Source organism: Carlito syrichta, unplaced genomic scaffold, assembly GCF_000164805.1.
Source record: "Carlito syrichta isolate Samal-C Ts95f unplaced genomic scaffold, Tarsius_syrichta-2.0.1 Scaffold288813, whole genome shotgun sequence".
Classification (NCBI taxonomy): domain Eukaryota; kingdom Metazoa; phylum Chordata; class Mammalia; order Primates; family Tarsiidae; genus Carlito; species Carlito syrichta.
The window spans coordinates 160,441-182,221 of NW_007232909.1; the positions used below are offsets into that span (position 1 = coordinate 160,441).

Here is a 21,781-nt window from a genome sequence, read left to right on the forward strand (position 1 = left end):
GGATTAATGGTAGTAAATATCTGTCTGGGGACGGAGAAACACCTCTTATCAACAGGGTGCCTGAACAAAACGTATTTGTATACCTAACCCTTAACTGTACCCCACACTATCATAATAAAAAATATTGATAAAAAAAATTCTCTGGAATTTCTCAGGTAGCACTGGAGAGGCTACCTTGGATCTATTGACAATGGGGGTGGGGAGATCTCTGTCATGATCTCGCAGGTTTCTATCAATGGTAGAATTACAATCACAACCCAAAGCATGCAAAACGCCTTCAGTGGTGGGCGCAAATATTCTACATTTGATGGTGCAAGATGGAGATGGAGACATCTCAGGTAGCACAAAAACTGGGAAAGTCCACCTAATAAAACAGTACAAGAAAATAACTACTGGACCATGTACCAAAGACCTAACAGAAAACAGAGGCGGTGTGGCAAAAAGAATAACATAGACTTTAATTCCTTTTTAGTGAAATGAATTGATTTGCAGCGATAAGTGGTAATAGTTATTTGTAGTAACAAATAATAAAACATGAATGAAAATAATGTAAATGCTAGGACCTGAGTGTCTTTGGCAGAGCAGAAAAGAAATGAGCTGCAAAATTAGAGTCTGTATGGATGGGGTGAGAACAGATACTCAGGAATATGGTGCGCTCAAAGTGATGGAATTTTTCTATGAAATTTACATCTAGTTCTTGGCTCTTCTGGCTTCAACTTCTGCTGGCATGTTAGCCAAGGCATACATTTTGCCTCTTTTTGGAAATTAAAAAAAAAAGGTTACTTAATCTGGTTTCACAACTCCATGAGTTTTCATTTTCTTTTTCACTCCCAATTCACCAGACCTACCTTTGTGACTGATCTTTCCCAGGCATAATCTTTATTCTAGGTTTCCATAGAATATATTTCCCCTTTCCAGGGGAAATTATTCTTATTCCCAAAAGAACTCCAGGGAGCTTTAATCCAAATGAAGAATGAAAAGGGACAAAGTAAAAAAAAAAAAAAACTGAGCTGACAACCAGGGCCCTATCTAATCCGCTTTCCCAGGTTTGAAAATAGTCTGAATGCAGGAGGGACTTGAAATGCCAGGGCTGGAACCCAGAGAGAGAAACACTATTCCATAATAACCCCAAATAATCCAATATTTCCCCCAGTTGTCCACATTACCAAATATGCTTCTCTTGCTACAGAGACTGCCTTGTGAAAAAGAGCCTCAAGTGGTGGCACCTGCCTGTAGTCCTAGCTACTTAGGAGACTGAAGTGGGAGGATCACCTGAGCCCAGGAGGTCAGGGCTGTGATGAGTCATGATTGTGCCACTGCACTCCAGCCTGGGTGATAGAGTGAAACCCTCACCTGACTCAATAAAAAAAAGAAAAAACATGTCAGTGGTCATGCTGTCTCCCATTGAGGAGACATTAGTGCTTTTAGAAGAAAATTATATATGTATATGGTCTGACAGTTTAGCTCGGGAACTCATCCTAGAAAAAGTGCTTCATACCTCAGTGCTGAATATCACTACAGTTACCTTTGAAGTTCTCCCCTTGGGCAGTGGTGCACTAATGCCAGTGCCTAGTCCACCTATCAAAGCAATTTTGGAACTCGTCTTCTAGAATTGCCATCAGAGCTGTTGTCACAAGAATGTCAGAGTTTTAATTAGAGCACCGAACAAATATTAAATTTCTTGTTAAACTTGGCAAGAGTGAAAGTGAAATCAGGGACATCCTTAGTCCAAGTTTATGGGGATAATGCCATGAAGAAAATAGCAGTGTACACATGGATTAAAAATTTTTCTGAGGGGAGAGAAAGCATCACTGATGAAGAGAAGTCAGGGCAGCCAGTAATGAGTAGAACTGACAAAAACATTGCAAAAATGTGTCGAATTGTGTGTCAAAATCATGAACTGACTATGAAGCATACCAGACCAAATCAACATCGATAGAGAAACAGTTAGGAAAATCTTAACTCCAAATCTTGGCATGAGAAAGATGTGTGCAAAAATGGTCCTGAAGGAGCTCTTGCAACCCGACAATGCACCAGCTCACACAGCACTGTCTGTGAGAGAGTTTGTAGCCAGTAAACAAATAACTGTATTGAAACCCCTTCCCTACCCCCCTGATACGGCCTCCAGTGACTTTTTAAATAAAAAAAATATTGAAAGGAAGTCATTTGATGACATTCAGGACATCAAGGGTAATATGATGACAGCTCTGATGGTCATACCAAAAAAGAATTCTAATTTTTTTTTGACTTGGAGTCTCACACCATCGTCCAGGCTGGGGTGCAGTGGCACACTCACAGCCTCCCCAGCATTGATCTGCTGAGCTCCAGCGATCCTTCCACCTCAGCCTTCCAAGTAGTGGGAACTACAGGCACGTGCTGCCATGCCCAGAAATGTTTTTTTTTAAAATTTCTTGTAGAGATGAGGTCTCACCAAGTTGCCCGGGCTGGTCTCGAACCCACAGGTTCAGGCAGTCCACTCACCTCGGTCTCCCAAAGTGCTGAGATTACAGGCTGAGCCACAGAGCCTACCTCAAAATTGTTTTGATGTATGGACTAGGCACTAGATTAGAAGCATAGCTTTCCAAGGGGAGTAGTTTGAAGGTGACTACAGTGATATTCAGCAATGAGGCATTAGCATGTTTTCTAGGATGAGTTTGCAAACTTAATTGTCAGATCATGTATATATAAGAAAGATCAACTGGAAATAACAGGTAACTTTCTGATTTTGCCCACCTCACGTGATTGCTAGGAGACTTGGCATTATCACAGAAGGTGATAATACCAGGGACCTTGGGAAGAAGCAGTGGACAGAGGCAGCCACAAGAATCAAAAAAGAAAAAAAAAAAGAGCCTGTAATCCCAGCACTTTGTGAGGCCGAGGCGAGAGGATTGCCTGAGCCCACAGGTTTAAGACCAGCCTGGGCAACATGGTGAAACCTCAGCTCTTCAATAAATCAAAAAAATATCTGGGCATGGTAGTGCATGCCTATAAATGCAGCTACTTGGAAGGCTGAGGCGGAAGGATGACTGGAGCCCAGCAGGTGTACCCTGGGGTAGCATGAACGTACCACTGCACTCCAGTCTGGGTGACAAAGCGAGACTCCAACTCAAAAAAAAATATCTCTTCCATATAAAGGCTGCTCTTAAGCTTTGTCATCTATTTCTACCCATCATGTGACAGCAGGATGATTCTCCACCTGCTAATAATTATAGCGAATACATCACACTATCTGTTATGTGCCGGGTGCTACTTTACATGCAATTATTCATTCAGTATTTGTAAAAACGCCCTAATCAGTTACTACTCTGTGGTTGCTGGGCTGTTCTAATGCCCCCAGTTGTTAACTTCTCTGTGTATCCAAACCCTTTGCCAAGTCCTCAAGAGTGGAGTCTGTTTTCCCACATCTTGGGTCTGGTTTCTCAGACGTGATTTACTTTACCAAGAAAATGAGGCAGAAGTGACAATGACGAGTTCTAAGGCTAGGATTCAAAAGGCCTGCTTCCACGCTTTTGACCTGCAGCATCGCCATGAGGCTAGCCTGCCAGAGGATGAGAGACCCATGGAGCAAAGAGGAGTCACGGGAGTCATCCTGGCCTAGCCACTTGTAGATCAGCCACCAACCAACCAATCCCCAGGCATGAAGCGGAGCCCAGCCAAGAGTCATAGAGCTGCTCGGCTATCTTGAGATTTGCAAGTGACAATATATCGTTACAATTCTATGCTACCGGACTTGGGGGATCATTTGTTAGATATGAGAGCTAACCGATACACTCATTTTACAAATTAGGAAACTAAGGCACAGAGAAATTAATAGAATGACTCAAAGTCACTCAAACAATAAGTAAGGAAGACAAAAATTAAATCCACGTGGTCTAACCCAAAGTCAATGCACTTAACCACAATTGGACATTCTACTTTAGTGGAGAGTAAAATAAGATACATGTGTGTGTTTATCGTTCCTGAATATCTCCCTTTCCCCTTGAAAAGGAAAATACAAATCCTTTATATTGGCCACTCAAAGCAATCAATTTTACAAGAAACTGTGAGTAGAAGACAGAGCTGAGATCAGCAGTGACCATCTAAGTGCTAACAAATAAGACACTCAAAAAAGAGATTCACAGAGAGACAGCACTTTCAAATTAAATATTCTTTTTCCTTAAAGAATATGTTACAGACTATAAATTTTAAATAAACATGACACAAAATTGGGTGACCAGGCACTACAATATCAAACTCATCCTAATTTTCTTTGGAATGAAATACTGCTTTATACTTCAGCACATTAGTCACACATGGGTGGGATAAAATCACATCAGGAGTCCACAAACAAACAAGCCCTCTTAAATATGCATTCCCAGAAAATCTATATCTGACATCAAGAATAATTTTTTACCTCTGCAGATGTGAAAAGGATTAATCTTGGCAACCCAGACAGCCCCTTTTCCTTAATGTCAGGACAATATTTGTATCTAGCTAGATTCATTGCATACATGTTGGATACAGAACCACCTGCAAAAACAAAATCAAAATGGCATATTTATAGCAAGAAGTTCTATCTCACTAAGTGCCGAATACAATAGAAAGCATGAATGACAAGGGTACCTGCATAATCAATGTTTGTATACCTAACCCTGAATTGTACCCCACATCTTTATAATAAAAAAAAATTTTAAATAAAAAATAAAAAGAAAGCATGAATGGCTATGACTTCTCTAGTCTAAAGACAAATCATTGTGAAAAACCTCCAAAAACCACCCCCTACCCATTACTCTGAATAATTCACTTCCACTGTCCCTAATCTCCAATCCTAGAATTTGTATTCTTAGCAAGGAGAGAAATTCTGATTTATTCTCTCATCTCATTCCAGGGTGTTTTCAAACCAAAAGTTTCAATCTGTGAGCCCTGGACTTAGGACCAGCACCCAAGTCTCCATAGTTAATTATATTCTGTCATCTGATCAATAAAAATTGAAATGACAATACACATTCATCTCTGGCTCAAAAAAAAACCACCACACAGTATTGTAGTATAAACAATGTGATTCAGGAAACTTCGCAAGTGAAATCGATTTAAAAATGTGGAAGACTCATCATAGTTCTTTCAAACTCCCGAGAGTAGATCAATTCATTTGTGTTTGATATAAATCCTAAATTGTAGATGTCTCATTTTTAAAGCATATATGTCATTTATTTAGCATTAATGCAAATTTATCACTCTGGAGAAAGGTACAAGCTAGATTTTCACCAAGTAGCACTATTAATATCTAACTTTTTTGTAATGTGTAAATCTGCAAGGAGTTGTTCTCATATGAATAAATTTTTAGATGTTCATAGTGGAAAGTTAATGGCAATAACTAATTGTACTCACCTGGGTTAAATATTCCATCCCCTTCTTTCCAGCCAATAAATTCAATCATTTTCTTCAGAACCGCTTCTTCCACTAACAGAAACACTGGGGACACCTCATACGTATAACTAGATAGATATAAAAAACACTTCACTTCTATGACTAGAGTCAAACATCCCTTTGGTGTCCCAAGAAATGCACATCGAGTTTTTATTAAACCCAGTGGCTAAGGAAGTGTAGACAGTCTTTGGAAACTTATTCATTGGAAATAGGGATCACTCTATCAGTGAGAGTGCTCGTCATGGTTAGAGAAATGCCAACAGCCGGTGGACTTCAGGATATGCCAGCTACTTCTGCCATCTTAATTTAGAGGCAATCTTCAATTCCATGAGGAGAGATAAAGATAATGCATTTCAATCCTTTTGTATCAGCCATGAGTAGTGGCCATTTCACTCTTGGGATGCTCTGGATACAGTTTTGGACACTGATGGCAGCCAAAGAAAATCCATTGTCATGATAGCCAAGTTTTATTTTGTTCCTACCATGAGTATGCTAACAGTCAGCTCTAGTTATTCTGCATAGAGACTACCTGTCCCGAACCAGAGTTTTCTCTGCCACACTTTGTATAAATGGGAAGTGTTCTGTGGAGTAGCCTTATTACGTGATGATTTTACTGCAAAGCACCACCCAGATGCCCTGTCAAAGAAGGATGTGTTGATCCAGGCGAAGACACTGTTTTCAGAGAGCATTGCTGTGTTAGCCCCTTTAAATATCACCTCAGCTGCAGGGAACCACCTCCTCCATGGCCAGATCCCTTCCTGTGGTGTTCTACACCTGGTAGAGCTGGAAATAGAAAGGCCTAGCCATCTGTGCCCAACTCCAGGTCACCTGAAGGGCCATGGTAGTTCCAGAGATCTCCATGAGGTAGGCCAAAATTGTCCTGGGGCCTACAATGCCACCTGACTCCTGGGCCTGCCTAATCTTGTATCCTTCTCTCCCCTTCCCAGGTCACCCATATTGAGCCAAAGAAAACTCCTTAATAAACATCCTGCTCACTAAACTCCATCTGGAGCAGCTTCCCAGGGAACTCTACTTATGACAGTTATCATTCCTTGTTTTGTGACGTTTGGGTCTCTTTCTCCAGATAACTTGAGGGTGACTAAATATCTATAATTTCCTTCTCAATTAAATGACTACATCAAATTGATTCTGAATAATATATATTCTACATAAGTGAGCAGACACATTTAGACTTACAGTCACAGCATTAAATGCAATTATATTCACATCTGGAAGAGAAAGTTTTGGAACAGAGGCCAAAAAGTTGAACATCTACAGTCTATCACCTACCTAGAGGCCATGCACTTTACTGATATTATGTCATTTTAATAACAAGATAGGTTCTGTTTTCATCTGTGCTATGAAACCAGTTTACACACACCAAAAGTATGCAAAAAAGCATATATGCCTATGTGTACCTATAAATGTAAATGAAATAATCATTCACTTTCTTGTAATAAAAAAGCTAGCATGAAATCTGTCTTTGAAAACAAGCTCAAGTGATCTATCACAGCAACAAAGAACTGAGTATCACATGTTCTCGCTCATAAATGGATCTTGAACAATTATTGTAATACTATAAGAAAAGGATTGTCAGTAGTGGGAATTTTCCAGGGGAGTGGGGTGGGATTGGCAGTAGTGGGATTCTGCCAGGGGAGAGGGGCACATCTCATCAACAAGGGTACCTGCGTAATGAATATTTGTATACTTAACCCTGACTTGTACCTCGCATCTTTAAAATTAAAAATTAAAAAAAAAATAGAAAACAAGCTCAACTATAAACCTGGGGAATAGGTCTGGAGGTAGAGTAGGAGACATTATGGAGAGTACACAAGGATTGACATGTTTTGACTGAATGGTTCAGCTTAGCAGCAACTTAATACTTTTTTTTTTTAGTCAGAGTCTCACTCTGTCACCCAGGCTGGAGTGCAGAGGCGTGCTCACAGCCACCACAGCCTTGACCTGCTGGGCTCAGGCAATCCTTCCACCTCAGCCTTCCAAGGACCTGGAACTACAGGCATGTACCACCACACCTGGTTAATTTTTTTCTGTATTGTAGAGATGAGGTCTTGCCCAATTGCCCAGGCTGGTCTTGAACCCTTGGGCCCAGGCAATCCTCTCACCTCCACCTCCCAAACTGCTTGAATTATAGACGTGAGCTACCACACCCGGCTACTTTAATACTTTAAAAACTTCTAACTATTTCAGAAAAGTAGAATGGACACTGGAGACTCAGAAGGGGAAGGGAGGAAAGGGTGGAAGGACAAAAAAATTACCTATTTGGGCACAATGTGCACAGGTGGGAATTCTGGGAACTTTTAAAACCCAGACCCAAAGCAATTTTTATCCCCCAAAGTTTTTTTTTTTTAAAGGATAAATCAATCAGTCAATCAATATTTAAATATTTCAACACCGATCAATATCTAAATATTTCAGGTGAAAGAACCTGGATGAGACCTAGGATATACAAGCAGAGGTTCAAAGAGCTATGTGATTCTACTATCTCTTCTGACTTACCTACCACTTCCTCTTGCAGCCATTGTAAACTGGTGTCTGCTCTCATCCCTACACCAGAACATCTCTAAGGTCAGAAGTGACATCCATGTTGCTAATCCAGTGGACATTTCATCTTAGTTGGATACTCAACAACATGTGACACTAGACACACCCTCCTCATAGCTTCCATGCTTGTCACATTGATTCTCTTCTTCTCTCTCCCCCGTGTAGGGTGACCCTCTTCCCTCTGCATTGAATGTTGGATACCCTCAAGGCCCAGTCCTGAGCCTTTTCTCTCCTCACACTACACTCCGTCCCCCAGGCTGTGGTTCTTCATTTTAGCTGCTCATTAAAATCACTTGTTCAGCTTTGCAAATATAGCAATGCATGGCCCAGTGTGTGCGGTGGCTCACTCCTGTGATCCCAGCACTTTGGGAGGCCAGGGTGGGAGGATCGCTTGAGACCAGGAGTTTGAGACCAGTCTAGCAACATAGAGACCTCATCTGTACAAAAACAAAAACAAAAAATTAGCCAGTCATGGTGGCAAGCACCTGTAGTCCCAGATACTTGGGAGGTTGAGGCGGGAGGATTGCCTAATCCCAGGAGACCGAGGCTGCAATGAGCCGTGATTGTGACACTTGCACATTCAGCCTGGGTGACAGAATAAGATGCCAACTCAATGTGTGGGGCATACCCCACAGCAATTCATAATTAACTATTCTAGGTTGGGGTCAGGGATCAATATATATTTTTTAAATTCTTAAGTGATTGTAATGAGCAGGCAGAGAATCACTGACATCCATGCCCACCATTTCAATTACCATCATTTCACCAACAACTCTTAAATGTATACCTTTCACATAGATATCAGAATTCCAGGCCCATGTAGCTCTCATGTTGGTTCATACATATTCTGCAAACTTCAATGCCCACAACTGAATTCTTGATCCTGCCTCTTCACCATAATACTTGAAAATGAGTTTCCTCTCCCACTGCGTTTTATCCCCATGAGTGATGTGACTAGCAACCCAGCCATGAAAGCCAGAAACCCAGGCCTCATCCCAGAAAGCTTTTTCCTCTTATCTACATTTCCAAGACGTAGTATATTATCCAGTCCTTCCCTTTCTAGCTTCTAAACACAATTCCCCCCTCCTTGTTGTTACCTCTTCCATCCAAGTCCAAGCTGCTGTCATCTCTCACCCGACTAAGGCAATGCCTCTAACTGGTCTCCTCCAATCTGCTCTCCATATTTTCAGAGCTCTTTTTAATACGCAGTTGGCACCCCATGATTTAAACACCTTCGATGGCTTTCCATTACACTTAGAATAACTCATCAGCATGGCCCATGGCCCACGGGGCCCTGCACGTCTGGCTCCAGTCTCTCTAACCCTATTCTTCATTATAGTCCCCAGAATGCTCTCAGCTACTTGCACACTGAGTGTGTCATGCTGCCTCCTGCCATAGGGACTTTGCACATGCTGTTCCCTCCATTTAGAACACATTCCTTCTCTTTTCACCTAGTCAATGCTATTCAGTCTTTAGCTCTTAGCCATCACTTTTTCAGAATATACATTTTTGAGCTTCCAACTAGAAAACGTTGCCCCATTTATATGTATAACAGTGTGCACGTTTCCTTTATATGAGAGTTTGGATCTTGCATTAATTTGTGTGGTTCCCTCTGATCAGTATCTCTCTTTCCCTCAGATTTTATGCTCCATGAAGGCAGGTTCTAGGTTTGTTTTTATTCAAAATGTCTCTCCAGTACTTAGCACAGACAGTGGCTTTTTATGCAGGAACAAATAATGAGTTGCCTAATCAATTTTCTTATCTGTCAAATGGAGGTAACAATGCCTGCCTTACCCATCTCATGGTACCACTGTACAAATGAAACAGCTCTTCAAATACTGCTGAGTGTCATAAGACTGTTCCACTATTTAGGATGACACTATTATACAAAAGAAACCGTCACACAGAAATTTATGAGATAAAATTTCAACTACTTAAAAAATACTCTAATCCGTGTTCAGGGTGAAATTTCAGTAGCATGACACTTACACACTCGGGTTTAACGCTTCTGTCATAAATCGGGCCACCAAGGAGTAGTAATCAAGTCCAGCATACAACTGGTTGAAAAATCTTGGGTGGTCTGTAAATTTAAAACAGTGTATTCATCTATGCAGCAATTAAAAAAAAACCTATCAATAACAGCAATAACATTAGCTAACGAAAGCAGCCAGACACAAAAGAGTAGATAAAGAACATGATTCCATTTATATGGCATTCAAAACCAACAAAGCTGTCTACGGTGAAGACAAAGGTTAGAATCCTGAAAACTTTGTGGAAGGAAGTATTGATTGGGAAGGGGCCCGAGGGAGCCTCTGGAGTGCCAGAAATGGCCGACGTCATGAGCCCAGGGACAGCCTCTACGTGGGAATATGTACAAATTCATCGAGCTGAGCTCTTAAGATTTGTGCCCTTGAATGAATATAAATTATACCGCCATAAAAATATTCAAAATATGATTATGAACAAGGGAAAAATGTTGAAGATGCATCTCACAGCCCTTTCTGCCGAACAATAGTTTCTAAGTAAAACTTACGCACTCTTTTAAGAGCTTCGATCTGCTCCTCCCTTCCAAACCCAAGCCCAAGCAGAACCCTCAAGAAATGGAGTATCTGAACACTGTCCAAGTATCACAGCCTGCTGTCTTTATTTCTGAAAATATCAATATTAACTTGCCTCCCTTCAAGTACATTTCACTCACCAGCAGGGTTTACCTTAGGCTAGCACAATGCGTGGCCCTTTCATTTTCAGATTGGACCCGTGTGACTGGCATTATGTAGACTGGGGAAGAAGTGACTCATGGTGCAGCCTTCATGCACTCTCTGATTCAACTGACTTCAGACACAGTCGCCTTTAAGACTTAAACTCCTTCTCGTTCCAGCTTTATTTTTTCCCCCTCATATGAAAGGTCTCATAAAGGTTCTTGGCTTTACACAGTGTGAATATTCACACCATCCACCAGGCTAACTGGCTTGACATTCTCAACCACAGGAAACCCAGCACGACCCAGAGCCAAGAGACAGGTCTATTTCTACATTGGAGTATTCGGGAACTGTTTTATCTGGTGACCTCTCATTACAACTTATAGCATTTGGTTTTAGTTTAGTGTGTTTCTTTTTTCTCTTTAAACTATGGGTTCAATAAAAAAGAAAAACCTCAAAAGAAAATGTCTTTTCAACTAAAATATGGAAAACTTCCTCTGATCTGGCAAAAAATTAAACAAAAAAAACCAGGCATTGCTACAAGTAATTTTAATAAGATTTTTTTTAGTTCTGTGTTAATTTATGATTGATTTCCATGGTAACATTATGGAAAATATCCAGTAAACTGAAAAATCTACTGCATTAAATGTCATTCTACACTTCTGACATGCACTATAATAATAAGATATGTATCTCTGCTTTTGAAATGCTAACTGGGTTTTTGATACATACACAAGCTTTCCCAAGGGAATATAATCCAATTATTTTTAGCGAGAATTTTATTATGTTCTTTCCACTAAATTTAGTCTAGTGTCAGAATTCACAAAGCATAATGCCTTTATGGTCTTAAGCACTAGATTACCTTTACATTACACTAAGAAATGCATATTTTGAAAAGTTATTCTCCCATTTTTTAAAACTTGTTCATGGGATGAACAAGATATTAGCAGTCAACTTGGGACAGTACATTAGTGTAAGACTGACATCACATCACTGCACTTACAAAGACCACAATGGTTATGGCATTGTGTGAAACAATCACAGCAAAATCTTACGACATATTCATTTTTCCTATATCTGCCTAAAGGTTTTGTTTCTTTGATTCTGCTAGATCTGGTAAAAATAATCTGGTAACTGCCAACTGCCAACAGTTAATCAGTGTCTTCCAAATAAATCTGTTTCTGTTTATATTGAAAGTATCTTCTTGAATTTTCATTTGCATATTCTGAGCCATCAAGATTTAAAGTCCCTTAACAAATTTGTGTAATCAAAATATTATTTGCCAGTTTGAACCAACATAAGAAATGGGAAGTATTAACAGCAGTCATAATAAATGGTCTTGATTAAAATTGGAAGGTCAGGATTTTCAAGGAGAAAACAATACTTACATACAAACATTAACAACCACAGTTTCCCTATTGACCTATCTTTGGCCTTGACAGTGAATCTGGATTAGGGATTAAACAGACCACAGTAAAAACAAAAACCACTGCCTTTTGATCTAGGTTTCCTATCCCATAGATATTGTCATGCTCAGTTTTATCAAGAGGTAAATAAACGCTTTCAAAATGTAAGAACTTGCCAGGCACAGATCAAGGAAGTAAATGGGAGTTCTTACTAGTTTTGACGCTGTAGCGTATGACATCCTGGCAGAGTTCCAACAGCCTGTGGGGTGGCTCGCCTATGTCTCTCATCTCTAAGTCCAGAAGTTGTTTCAGTTGTTCAGGAGGCTGCCATTCGCACACCTGGAGATTCAGCAATAACAACAATGAATGAATCCAGCACAAGAGCTAGGTGCTGAGAAGATGTTAGAGGTAAAGGGCGTGCCCTTATTAAGGTTCCGGACAAGTGGGAGATTAAACACGAGACTGTGGTTTAACATGAAAAGAGCTATGGTGGTGATGCCAATGTTGATGGGACCAATGAGGGACCTCATCTTGGATTCCCAAGGTCAAAGAATTCCTAGAGAAATGGATTTTCAATGTGTTACAAAGAATAAGGTTAGAATGCATCGAGCAAAATTTAGGGGGTGGGGGTGATAGAAGTGGTGCTCTAGATGGAAGTTACAGAATAAGTAACAAAGGTAGAAAATAAGAGGTGCTAAGCCGGGCTTGGTGGCTCAGCCTGTAATCCCGCGCCTTGGGAGGCTGAGGTGAGTGGATTGCCTGAGACCGCGGGCTCGAGACCCGCCTGGGCAGCTTGGTGAGACCTCATCTCTACAATAAATCAAAAAAATTAGCAGGGTGTGGTAGCGTGCGCCTGTAGTTCCAGCTACTTGGAAGGCTGAGGTGGAAGGATCGCTGGAGCCCAGCAGGTCGAGGCTGCGGTGGCTGGGAGCAGCCACTGCACTCCAGCCTGGGCGACAGAGTGAGACTCCAACTCAAAAAAAGGAAAAAAGAAAAGAAGAGGTGCTATGGTACATCTGAAAACTTGAGTTTGGTGTGGCTGCAATCTGTATTTTGAGAAAGGAAGAAGCAATAAACAAAGCAGGAACACAAAAGTAGCTTTCTTTCTGCTTGTATCCTGCCCCATACAGTCTACTATCAATTCAACAGCCAGAGTGAACCTCTAAATGCTAAGCCATAGTGATTCCTCTGCTCAAATATGTCCCATGGCTCCCTATTTTCTTCTAAGTAAAAGCGAAAGTCCTTAAAAAGACACAAAATGATGTGATCTGCTTCTCCTAACTCATTTCCTCCCTAGGCTCACCTAGTACTTACCTTCCTCCTGGCTGAATCTGCTCCTGGAGTCCGGGTCTCCTTGAAATTCCGCAAATACATGAGGGAAATTGCCATTTGAGGTCTCTGCACTGTCTGTGCCCTCTGCCTAGAATGCTCCTCCCCAAAGAACTTCATAGTTAACTCCCTCACTGCTTTCAAAGCTTTCCCAATGACAGCAACCCTGACTCCCTTACTTAAAATTAAAACCTGTACATGACCATAGCTCTATCAATCCTCTTAACCATTTTTCTTCTCCCAAAGCACTTGACACCTTCAAATAGACTGTTATTCATTTATTTATTATGTCTTATGCCATCTCCAAAAGAGCAGATCTCAGTCTATTTGTTTACAAGTAACTAACACAGTGCTCCCCATATAACAGGTGCTCAAAAAGATGAGTTGAATGAATGAGTGAAGCAATGGAAAGATAAACAAGGCTCAGATCATGACAAGCTTTATGTGGCATGTTACAGAGTTTGAACTTGGCTCTGAGGAAGCCCTCGAAATGTTTAGGATATGAGACTGAAATAATTGTATTTGTGTCTTGGACAATAGCTTTAGTTGCTATGTGCTGATTCCAAGTAAAATGGAAAATAGGTTACTATGATAAATGAGGCAAGACAAGGTGGTGATCTGGATGAGAGTAGATGCTGTTGGAATGAAGTGTATAGTTTCTAGAGATATTTAAATGTAGAATTAATAGAACTTGGAAATCAACTAGATGTTGAGGGTGAGAGAGAGGGATAAGCCAAAGATAATCTTGATTTTTCTAGCTTGGAAGCAAGGTTGGATGGTAGCGATGAGGATAGCAGAAGAAGGATCTGGTTGGGGGTGCACTAGAGCTAAGGAGTTTTACACCCCTTTAGAACATCCAAAAGGCGTATAGCAGTGGGTCTGGGGTTCTCATGAGAGATCAAGGGCAGAGTTCCTGGCATACACCACGGTCATATAGCGATGATGGAAGATATGACTAGAGGGAACCTACAGCAAAAAGGAGACATGCAGATCTCCCCTGGGTAACACCGACACTTAAGGACTGGGCAAAGGCAGAGGAGCTTGCCTATGCTGTGCAAGACAGTCCAGAGAGATAGGAAGAATCCTAAGAGGGTTTAGTGTTACCAAAACCCAGAAAAAAGAATGTTTTAAAAAGGAGAAGATGGTCACCACTGTCAAATACTGATAAGAAGCCAAACTAGATAAAGACTGAAGTGCTCATGGATTTATCAACAAGGAGGTGTTCTTGGCAAGAGCCAGTTGACTTAGAGAGGTGGGGGCGGAGGCCAGATTGCCTTGAAGTAAAGATGTAGGAGGTGAAGAAATAGAAGGAGGGAGGGAGTGTAACAAGCTTTAAAAAGTTTGGCCGTGGAGGGGAGGAGAGAGATAAGGAAGTAGCCAGGGAATGAGAAGACTGGGAGGTGGGAGGTGGAAGGTTGGGGGAAGCAGGAGGAAATATCAAGTTGTGCAAGTGCTGTGAAGTTAAACTCTGATGCTACAGCCATGACAGGCAGAGCTAAATCAAAAGTGTGTGAGACAATGAAAAGGAATGACTCCCAATACACTCAACAACATGGATGAATTGCAAATACCTTTTGCTGACGGAAAAACAGCAGGATTCAAAAGGCTACTTACCATATGATTCCATCTGCATGATAGTATCGAAAAGGCAAAAACTAGAGGAAAAGAAAGCAGATCAGTGGTTTCCAGGGACTAGAAGGGAGGGAGGTGTCAATCAGAGAGGGGCAATGAAGAATTGTGGAGGATGATGGAACCGTTTTCTATCTCGATTGTGGCGATAGTCACATGACTTGTCAAAACTCAGAAATGTGCACCAAAAGGGACATATTTTACCAAATGTAAATTATAGCTCCATTTTTTGAAAAAGTGACTGATGAAGAATGTCTAGTGGAGAGGGCACTAGAAATGATCACCTTACTAAGCTTAGGCAGGTATCCACAGGTTACCGTGTAAGGGTGCCCTGTTGGGTTTCAGACAAAGTAGGCTAAGTCAGTGGTATCAAAACTTCACCTCCGTCCTCCACCCCAGCATAGCTTTCAATCCATCTTCACATGGATAGCCTGTACATCAACTACATCGTGATCCACGTGTGGATCCTTCATGGATAACTTGGGTTCTTAAGCCTTCCCTTCTCTTCTTACCTCTCTGTGAGCCTCCTGTGTGAGACCTTCTTTCTGGCAACACGGTTCCCTTGCTATGTCAAATACACCTTGTTCTTTTGCAATGCTCTTTCCATGATTTTACCTTCCTCTTTTCTTTCCCTAGAAATGAGCACCCCAACCCTTGACTTCTCTCTGCCCTTCCCCAAATCTTACTAACCTTTGCATTCCACATCCAAGCTCAAAGTGCCCACTCCTCTGTGAAATCCCAGAAATCAACTCTAATCTCACAGCATTTATCACACTCTCACTGGGACCTCCTATTCTCCTTTCTAATGAAAGCATATCCTTCCAATTAGATTATAAATCCCGTTCAAAGCTGAGCCTTTATCTTATTTTTCTTTATATCCTCCAGGGCTAAATATAATGCCTTACCCATCACTAACACTCAGTTAATATTTAGTGACTGAATAAAGGCCAATTAAAAAAAAAAATCCTTGACAGAGGAGCTGTGTGCTCCAAAGTCAAGCATATCCAATGTATTTCCATCAGTACAAAGACCAAAAAATGTCATTATAAATATGTAATCTGGAGGAATAAGAAATACCATCAGAGATTTTGCCTTGAACATAACTATTCAAAGTTCATGGGTCATGTCAATCTATTTTCCTGTTCATTTTCCCAAAGGCATATGATCAAAAATTCAGAATAAATATCAGCTCACATTCAAAATCTCTTTAAGATGACATTTATTTCTGATTAATACAACTGGAATAAAAAATCTCTTCCAAACATCCATTTGTTGATAATGCAATTCCAACATGAAATGTAATCAAAGTGATAGAGGATAATTTAGCAATTTTAAGAGGCATAGAGTGGAGTAGTTAGGAATGCAGACTGTGAAGTCAGGCAGCCTGGATTTTAGTCCCAGCTCTGTAACTTGTTAGTGTGTGATCTTGGAAAAGATATTTGACCTCTGTGTGCCAACCCTTTTTCGTCTCTAAAATGAGGATAATAAATAGTACCTGCCTCTTAGGGGTTTTGAAGGGATTAAATATACACACACAGGGTAGTTCTCAGAACAGTGTCTAGCACATAGTAAGCACTCTTAAGAGTCGATGATATTAATAGTAGTTCTAATGTCAGTTTGAATCTGAATTTGAGTCTGAATTTGAAACCTAGAACCAGTAAGAGGTACCAGGCAGGAGTCAGATGTAACAAGCCAAGATTTCTAGTCTAAGCTCAGACAAGCTCCTGGTAAGGACCCTTGGATATACTTTTAAAAATTGCATCCTTTTTTCCTTCTGTTTGTTTTCACTAGAACATAACGAATGTGCACATGAAAATGGAGAGCAAAGTGCATTTTGGAGAGTGCATAAATCAGATCGGCATGATATTTATAATCTATATTATTATCTAGGGCAGGGAGTTTCATCCCTGTGCTTCATGGAATTATCTAATTACGCCCTAAGGTCTCAGCCAATCTTCCCACAAATGATAGCTGCCAGAGTGAAGGGTCATCACTTTAAGGAAAGCAGACACGAGATGAGGGAAAGCCCAAACTTTGGTATCCAGACATCCCATTGAGACAAAGCTTTATGCTTCCCACTTCCCTTACATCTGGCCATACAGATTTAGGGAAAACATGTCTTTCCCAACCCCGGGATTTCTTCTAAGTTTTTATTTTTACCTTCTCGTTGACATCTGTAGCCTTCAAAACCACCTTTTCCATTATTAGCCTACAGGCCTCTTCAACAAATTTTTCTCCTGCTTTTGCATCTGTTGTGGGTCCATTCAGCACCACCCCATCCACAAGAACAGCACTCTTCTTACTCGGAACCATCTCTTGCTGATCAATATCTCCTGGAAACACACAGGCAAATTGTGTCTGAGAGATAATCTAATTATATCACACAACGAAGCACAGGAGAAACAATGGATCACTATCCCCGCTCCAAATGGCATACCTTGTTTTCATACATGAAGGTATCATATGGGGCATTGAACAGACAATTTCTTGTAGCATCCAATGATTAGAGTTAAGGAAAATTTCAGAAAGCTTACAATTTATGGGTCAAACCTACCTTGTTATGTATGTTCCTCTATATTGGGTTGAATTAACACACAGAGTGATGACCCCTTATCTGCTATAATCTCAGGTCTAATCAGGAAGGGTAAGATTTGTGTATACCAGTTCCCAGGCTGGATGGTGTCTGAATTTGAAAAAATAATGCTTTCCATAATTAGAGAGATGGCTTACAAATCAGCCACCTTGAGAGAATAAAACTCTCATTGGCATTTCTATACATGCACATATGATTAAATGATAGCCATTAAATCCTAACCTCAGAGATATCCCTCATTCCACCACAGCAGAATACAAGATAGAGGGAGGAGAGCTGGCTATTTGGAGAAAAAGTTCCGGGGGAAGGCCTTGTAATTTTACCTGGAATTAACATTACTTCTATACTGTAAGTATTTCCTTGAAAAATACATTATATAATAGCTGCTCTGACTTTCAGAATCTGGTTCACTGAGTGAAAAAATCACATGACAGAGGTAGCAAGCCTTTGGCTTCATGGCCGTATGCAGATTTACTTAGCATTTCTGAGCCCTAGGATGAAGCTTTTTGCAGAACACAGCACCTGGCCATACACAAATTGTTTTTCCTCAAGGCAGAGAGAATGCATTTCCAGATTGGAATACCAGGTTGAATTTTGTAAAGATCCATCGAGTATTTGATGTACCCAAATTATGGAAGGGACTGAGAGGGATCACCTGGTCACCTTCAACAAAGTACATTCTGAAAGATTCAAAAGCAGAGAGCTAGCTGCTTCTTTCTGGAAAGAATGGCACAGTGAATGTATCTCTCTAGCTGGCACTCATGAATATGTTTCTCTACTTATCTCTTCCTTTGGGTGTGTGGAGCTGCTGGCCAGCTTCTCCATGAACTAGATTGCAAAGTCTACATAAGAAGGAATTCTATTTTTCCATTCCTGCATCATCTTGATTAGCATCAAGGAGTGTGGAGGAAACAAAGACATGGAAATTCAACCCATTTTGCTCACTCTGGTAACACTTTTGAAATATGCATACAAAAATATCCTAGTAAACAAAGCCCATGTCTATTTCATGTACCCATTACTTTCTCTTGTAATTCATTGGGGATAACCTTTTTTTTTTCCCTTGTAACACACCATTTCTAAAGAAGAAGTAATAGAAACATATCACTAATCTTAATTTTACATTTTAAGCCTATGATGGCATGGCCCTCTGTATTGCAGACACTGCTTTGTCCCTGAAACAAATTTGTCTCCTCCCCTACTTCTCAACTATTACCTGCAGAAACGATGATTAAAAGAAAGTAAGCAGCATGCTGGTTTGTGTCAACCCAACTTTAGTGCCCTTAAACCTTTCAAACTTGCAGTTTCAGCACAGGATGGAACAGAATGTGTTCAGGACTGTACGAGTGCCGATCATTGACTAAAGGTCAAAAGCCAACATGGAAATCAATATCTGAGAAGAAAGGTTACTGCCTACCCAAAATAGCCCTTCACAAAAACAATTTTGGCATGTTAATTCATGTATTCAACCAATATCTGCCACAGCTTTGATGGGATTTCATTCTCTTTTTCCAATCAGTATGTCTCTCTCCCTTATAATGTACATGTTCATTTAACTGTGGAAATTTACAGAAACAATTTTTAAAAATTCTTTTCAGCACTGCACCTCGCACAGTGCCTTATATTTTAAATCCACCTTAAACAGGTTGATGGCCTACAAAAAGTTTCCAAATATATATATCTCAAACATGTCTATTCTTATTTATGGAGGGTTCTAACAGTATTCGTGTTTCTTATACCTTGACTTTATCTTATTCTCAAACTTAAGTGTTCTGGTAAGTTCTGTGGCTTTATAAACCCTCTGATTCTATTACTAGCAAACACAAATTGTGTCCACGAAAGCACCCGATAAAAATGTCACAGGAAGATTCCCCAGTTGGGGAAAAATGGCATCTCTAGCACAAGATCAGTCTTTGATCCTCTCACTGAAAGGGAAAGCATCCAGGGCTCCGATGAGAACTTTTAGTTCCATCCTTCACTTTCCCTAGAAAGGACGCATTGAACGTAGTTTAGGGACAAATGTTGAAGCCCTAAGAAGTAGCTTTTTGATGGAAATGCTCTGCCCCTGAAGACACTTTCCTCCTCCCTCTCCCCCCCAATTTTCTAGGTCCTAAAAATAAAGTGGGAAACAGGGCAATTATTCCAGGAACTCTGGTTATGTCAGTAGGCAGTGCTATTATTAAGCACACAGAAAAAGTTAGTTTTTTTTAACCTCATTAGTAGAATTTCAGGTTTTATTGCCCAGGGAATAGCAGCAGTTCTGTAGCCTGCTCAGTGTGTTTCTTTGTATATATCATTCATTCCCTCTCTCTCTCACTCTTTCTCTCTCTCTCTCTCTCTCTCTCTTTCTCCCCCCACTCCTGCTCTCTCACTCTCTCATGCCCTTTCTCTCTCTCTCTCTCTCTCTGTTTTTTTCTTTCTCTGATCCACTCTCTCTCTCCTTCTATGTGTCACACACACACTCAGACACACACATGATAAAATAAAAAAAGTCTACACCCACTCACTACCAGAATAGCTATGAAATTTAAATTGTCAGTGTCTTCCCAGCAATCAAAGAAATCCCCATAATTCTATAATTATCTAGGAAAAATACTATTAAAAATCTATAAAGAACGGAGTCTAGATTATGCCTCTTTTCTTGATAGATGCATTTTATTTCTATGGCCAGATGGGATAATATGCTCCATTCTCCCTCCGCATTTGCCCAGGTTGAAAAGTCCTTCTGGAGGTTCTATAATAGGTCAAGCTGTGGTTTTCTGAGGATGCATATTCAGGATTTACATTATAACTGCTAGAGTTTTTTTTATGGTGGCTAATACTGAAGTCATTCTATGTGAGAAATCTTTCATAAAGAATATATCTAGGGCCAGGCTCTGTGGCTCAGTCTGTAATCCCAGCACTTTGGTAGGCAGAGGCAAGTGGATTGCTTGAGCCCATGGGTTCAAGACAAGCCCAGGCAACTTGGTGAGACCTCATCTCTACAACAAATTTTTTTTAAAAAGGCAATTTCCCCTCGGATTCCTTCTCACGGTGGGAGATTTTCTGTCTTCTCAATAAATCCTGCTTTCTAAAAAAATAAAATGCAATAAAAAATAAAAATAAAAAATTAGCCGGGCGTGGTAGCATGCACCTGTAGTTCCGGCTACTTGGAAGGCTGAGGCAGAAGGATCACCAGAGCCCAGCAGGTTGACACTGGGATGGCCGTGAGTGTGCCACTGCACTCCAGTCTGGGCGATGGAGTGAGACTCCAACTCAAAAACAAACAAACAAGCAAAATATATCTGAAATCTGACTGCTTTCTACTTCTACCTCTTTAGTTCAAACCACCCTCAAAAGTTCAGATGACCACAGTAGCCTCCCAATGAACCCTCACCTCCATCCTTGCCCCTCATACCCTGTGGAATATTCTCAACACTATAGCTCCTACACTCTCTTGAAAAGATAAGTCTGCTCACATAATGACTCCTCTGCTCAAACCATTCAATGGCTCCTCATCTCGTCAAGCTAAAAATCAAAGTCCTTATAATGACCCCCAAGGCCCAAGATGAGGCCCTTTCCCTGTTACCTCATGGGTCTTAGACCTCAGTTCATTACTGTCTTCCAAGCTCACCCAACTCCATCATAGTTGGTCTCTTCACTATTCCTTGATCCTTACTTTAAACATTGATTTCTTAGTTCTCAGGGAGGCCTTCCTTGAGCACCCTCTGTGAAACTGCAGCCACCTCTCTCCACAACCTTCTTTCTCTACTTTGACTCCAGAGCAGTGACCACCATGTGACATACAATACCTACACAAAATTATCGTGTGTGTTTAAATAGGTATCTTTCCATAGAAAGAGGCGAAACTCTAGGAGAGCATGAGTCTGTGCCGGTTAGTTTCACGGTTGTTCTTGCAGCATCCAGAAAGTGCCTGGCTGTTAGTAGGAGTTCCATACACATTTACTGACTGTTAAATAACAGAAGCTCTTCCTAGTTTCTTCAACCAGTCAGTGGTAATGTCTCCCTCCTCTGAGATGCTGTTGTGGGTTATCTATATGCCAGTGAAAAGACTGAGCAGAAGACCCCTTTGGCTAGGGACGGAGTAGACATAGAACACAATTCATGGACTAGAGATAGAGAGTGAGGGTTGAAACACGAACCTCAGGTCCAGAGTC

General features: G+C 40.7%; 1 protein-coding gene across 1 annotated transcript in view; it reads right to left on the reverse strand.

The window, feature by feature from the left end:
* GADL1 (glutamate decarboxylase like 1) overlaps positions 1-17,359 on the reverse strand; it is a 145,426-nt gene extending 128,067 nt beyond the window's left edge. Inside the window, exons 1-5 of the mRNA XM_008053888.2 lie at positions 17,192-17,359; positions 12,286-12,412; positions 9,958-10,048; positions 5,368-5,474; positions 4,394-4,509 (exon numbers count right to left, since the gene is read on the reverse strand). Of these exons, the coding sequence (XP_008052079.1) occupies positions 4,394-4,509; positions 5,368-5,474; positions 9,958-10,048; positions 12,286-12,412; positions 17,192-17,344 (594 nt within the window). The 5' untranslated portion in view covers positions 17,345-17,359. The remainder of the gene's footprint in view (positions 1-4,393; positions 4,510-5,367; positions 5,475-9,957; positions 10,049-12,285; positions 12,413-17,191) is intronic.
* Between the last annotated feature and the right edge of the window lie 4,422 nt (positions 17,360-21,781).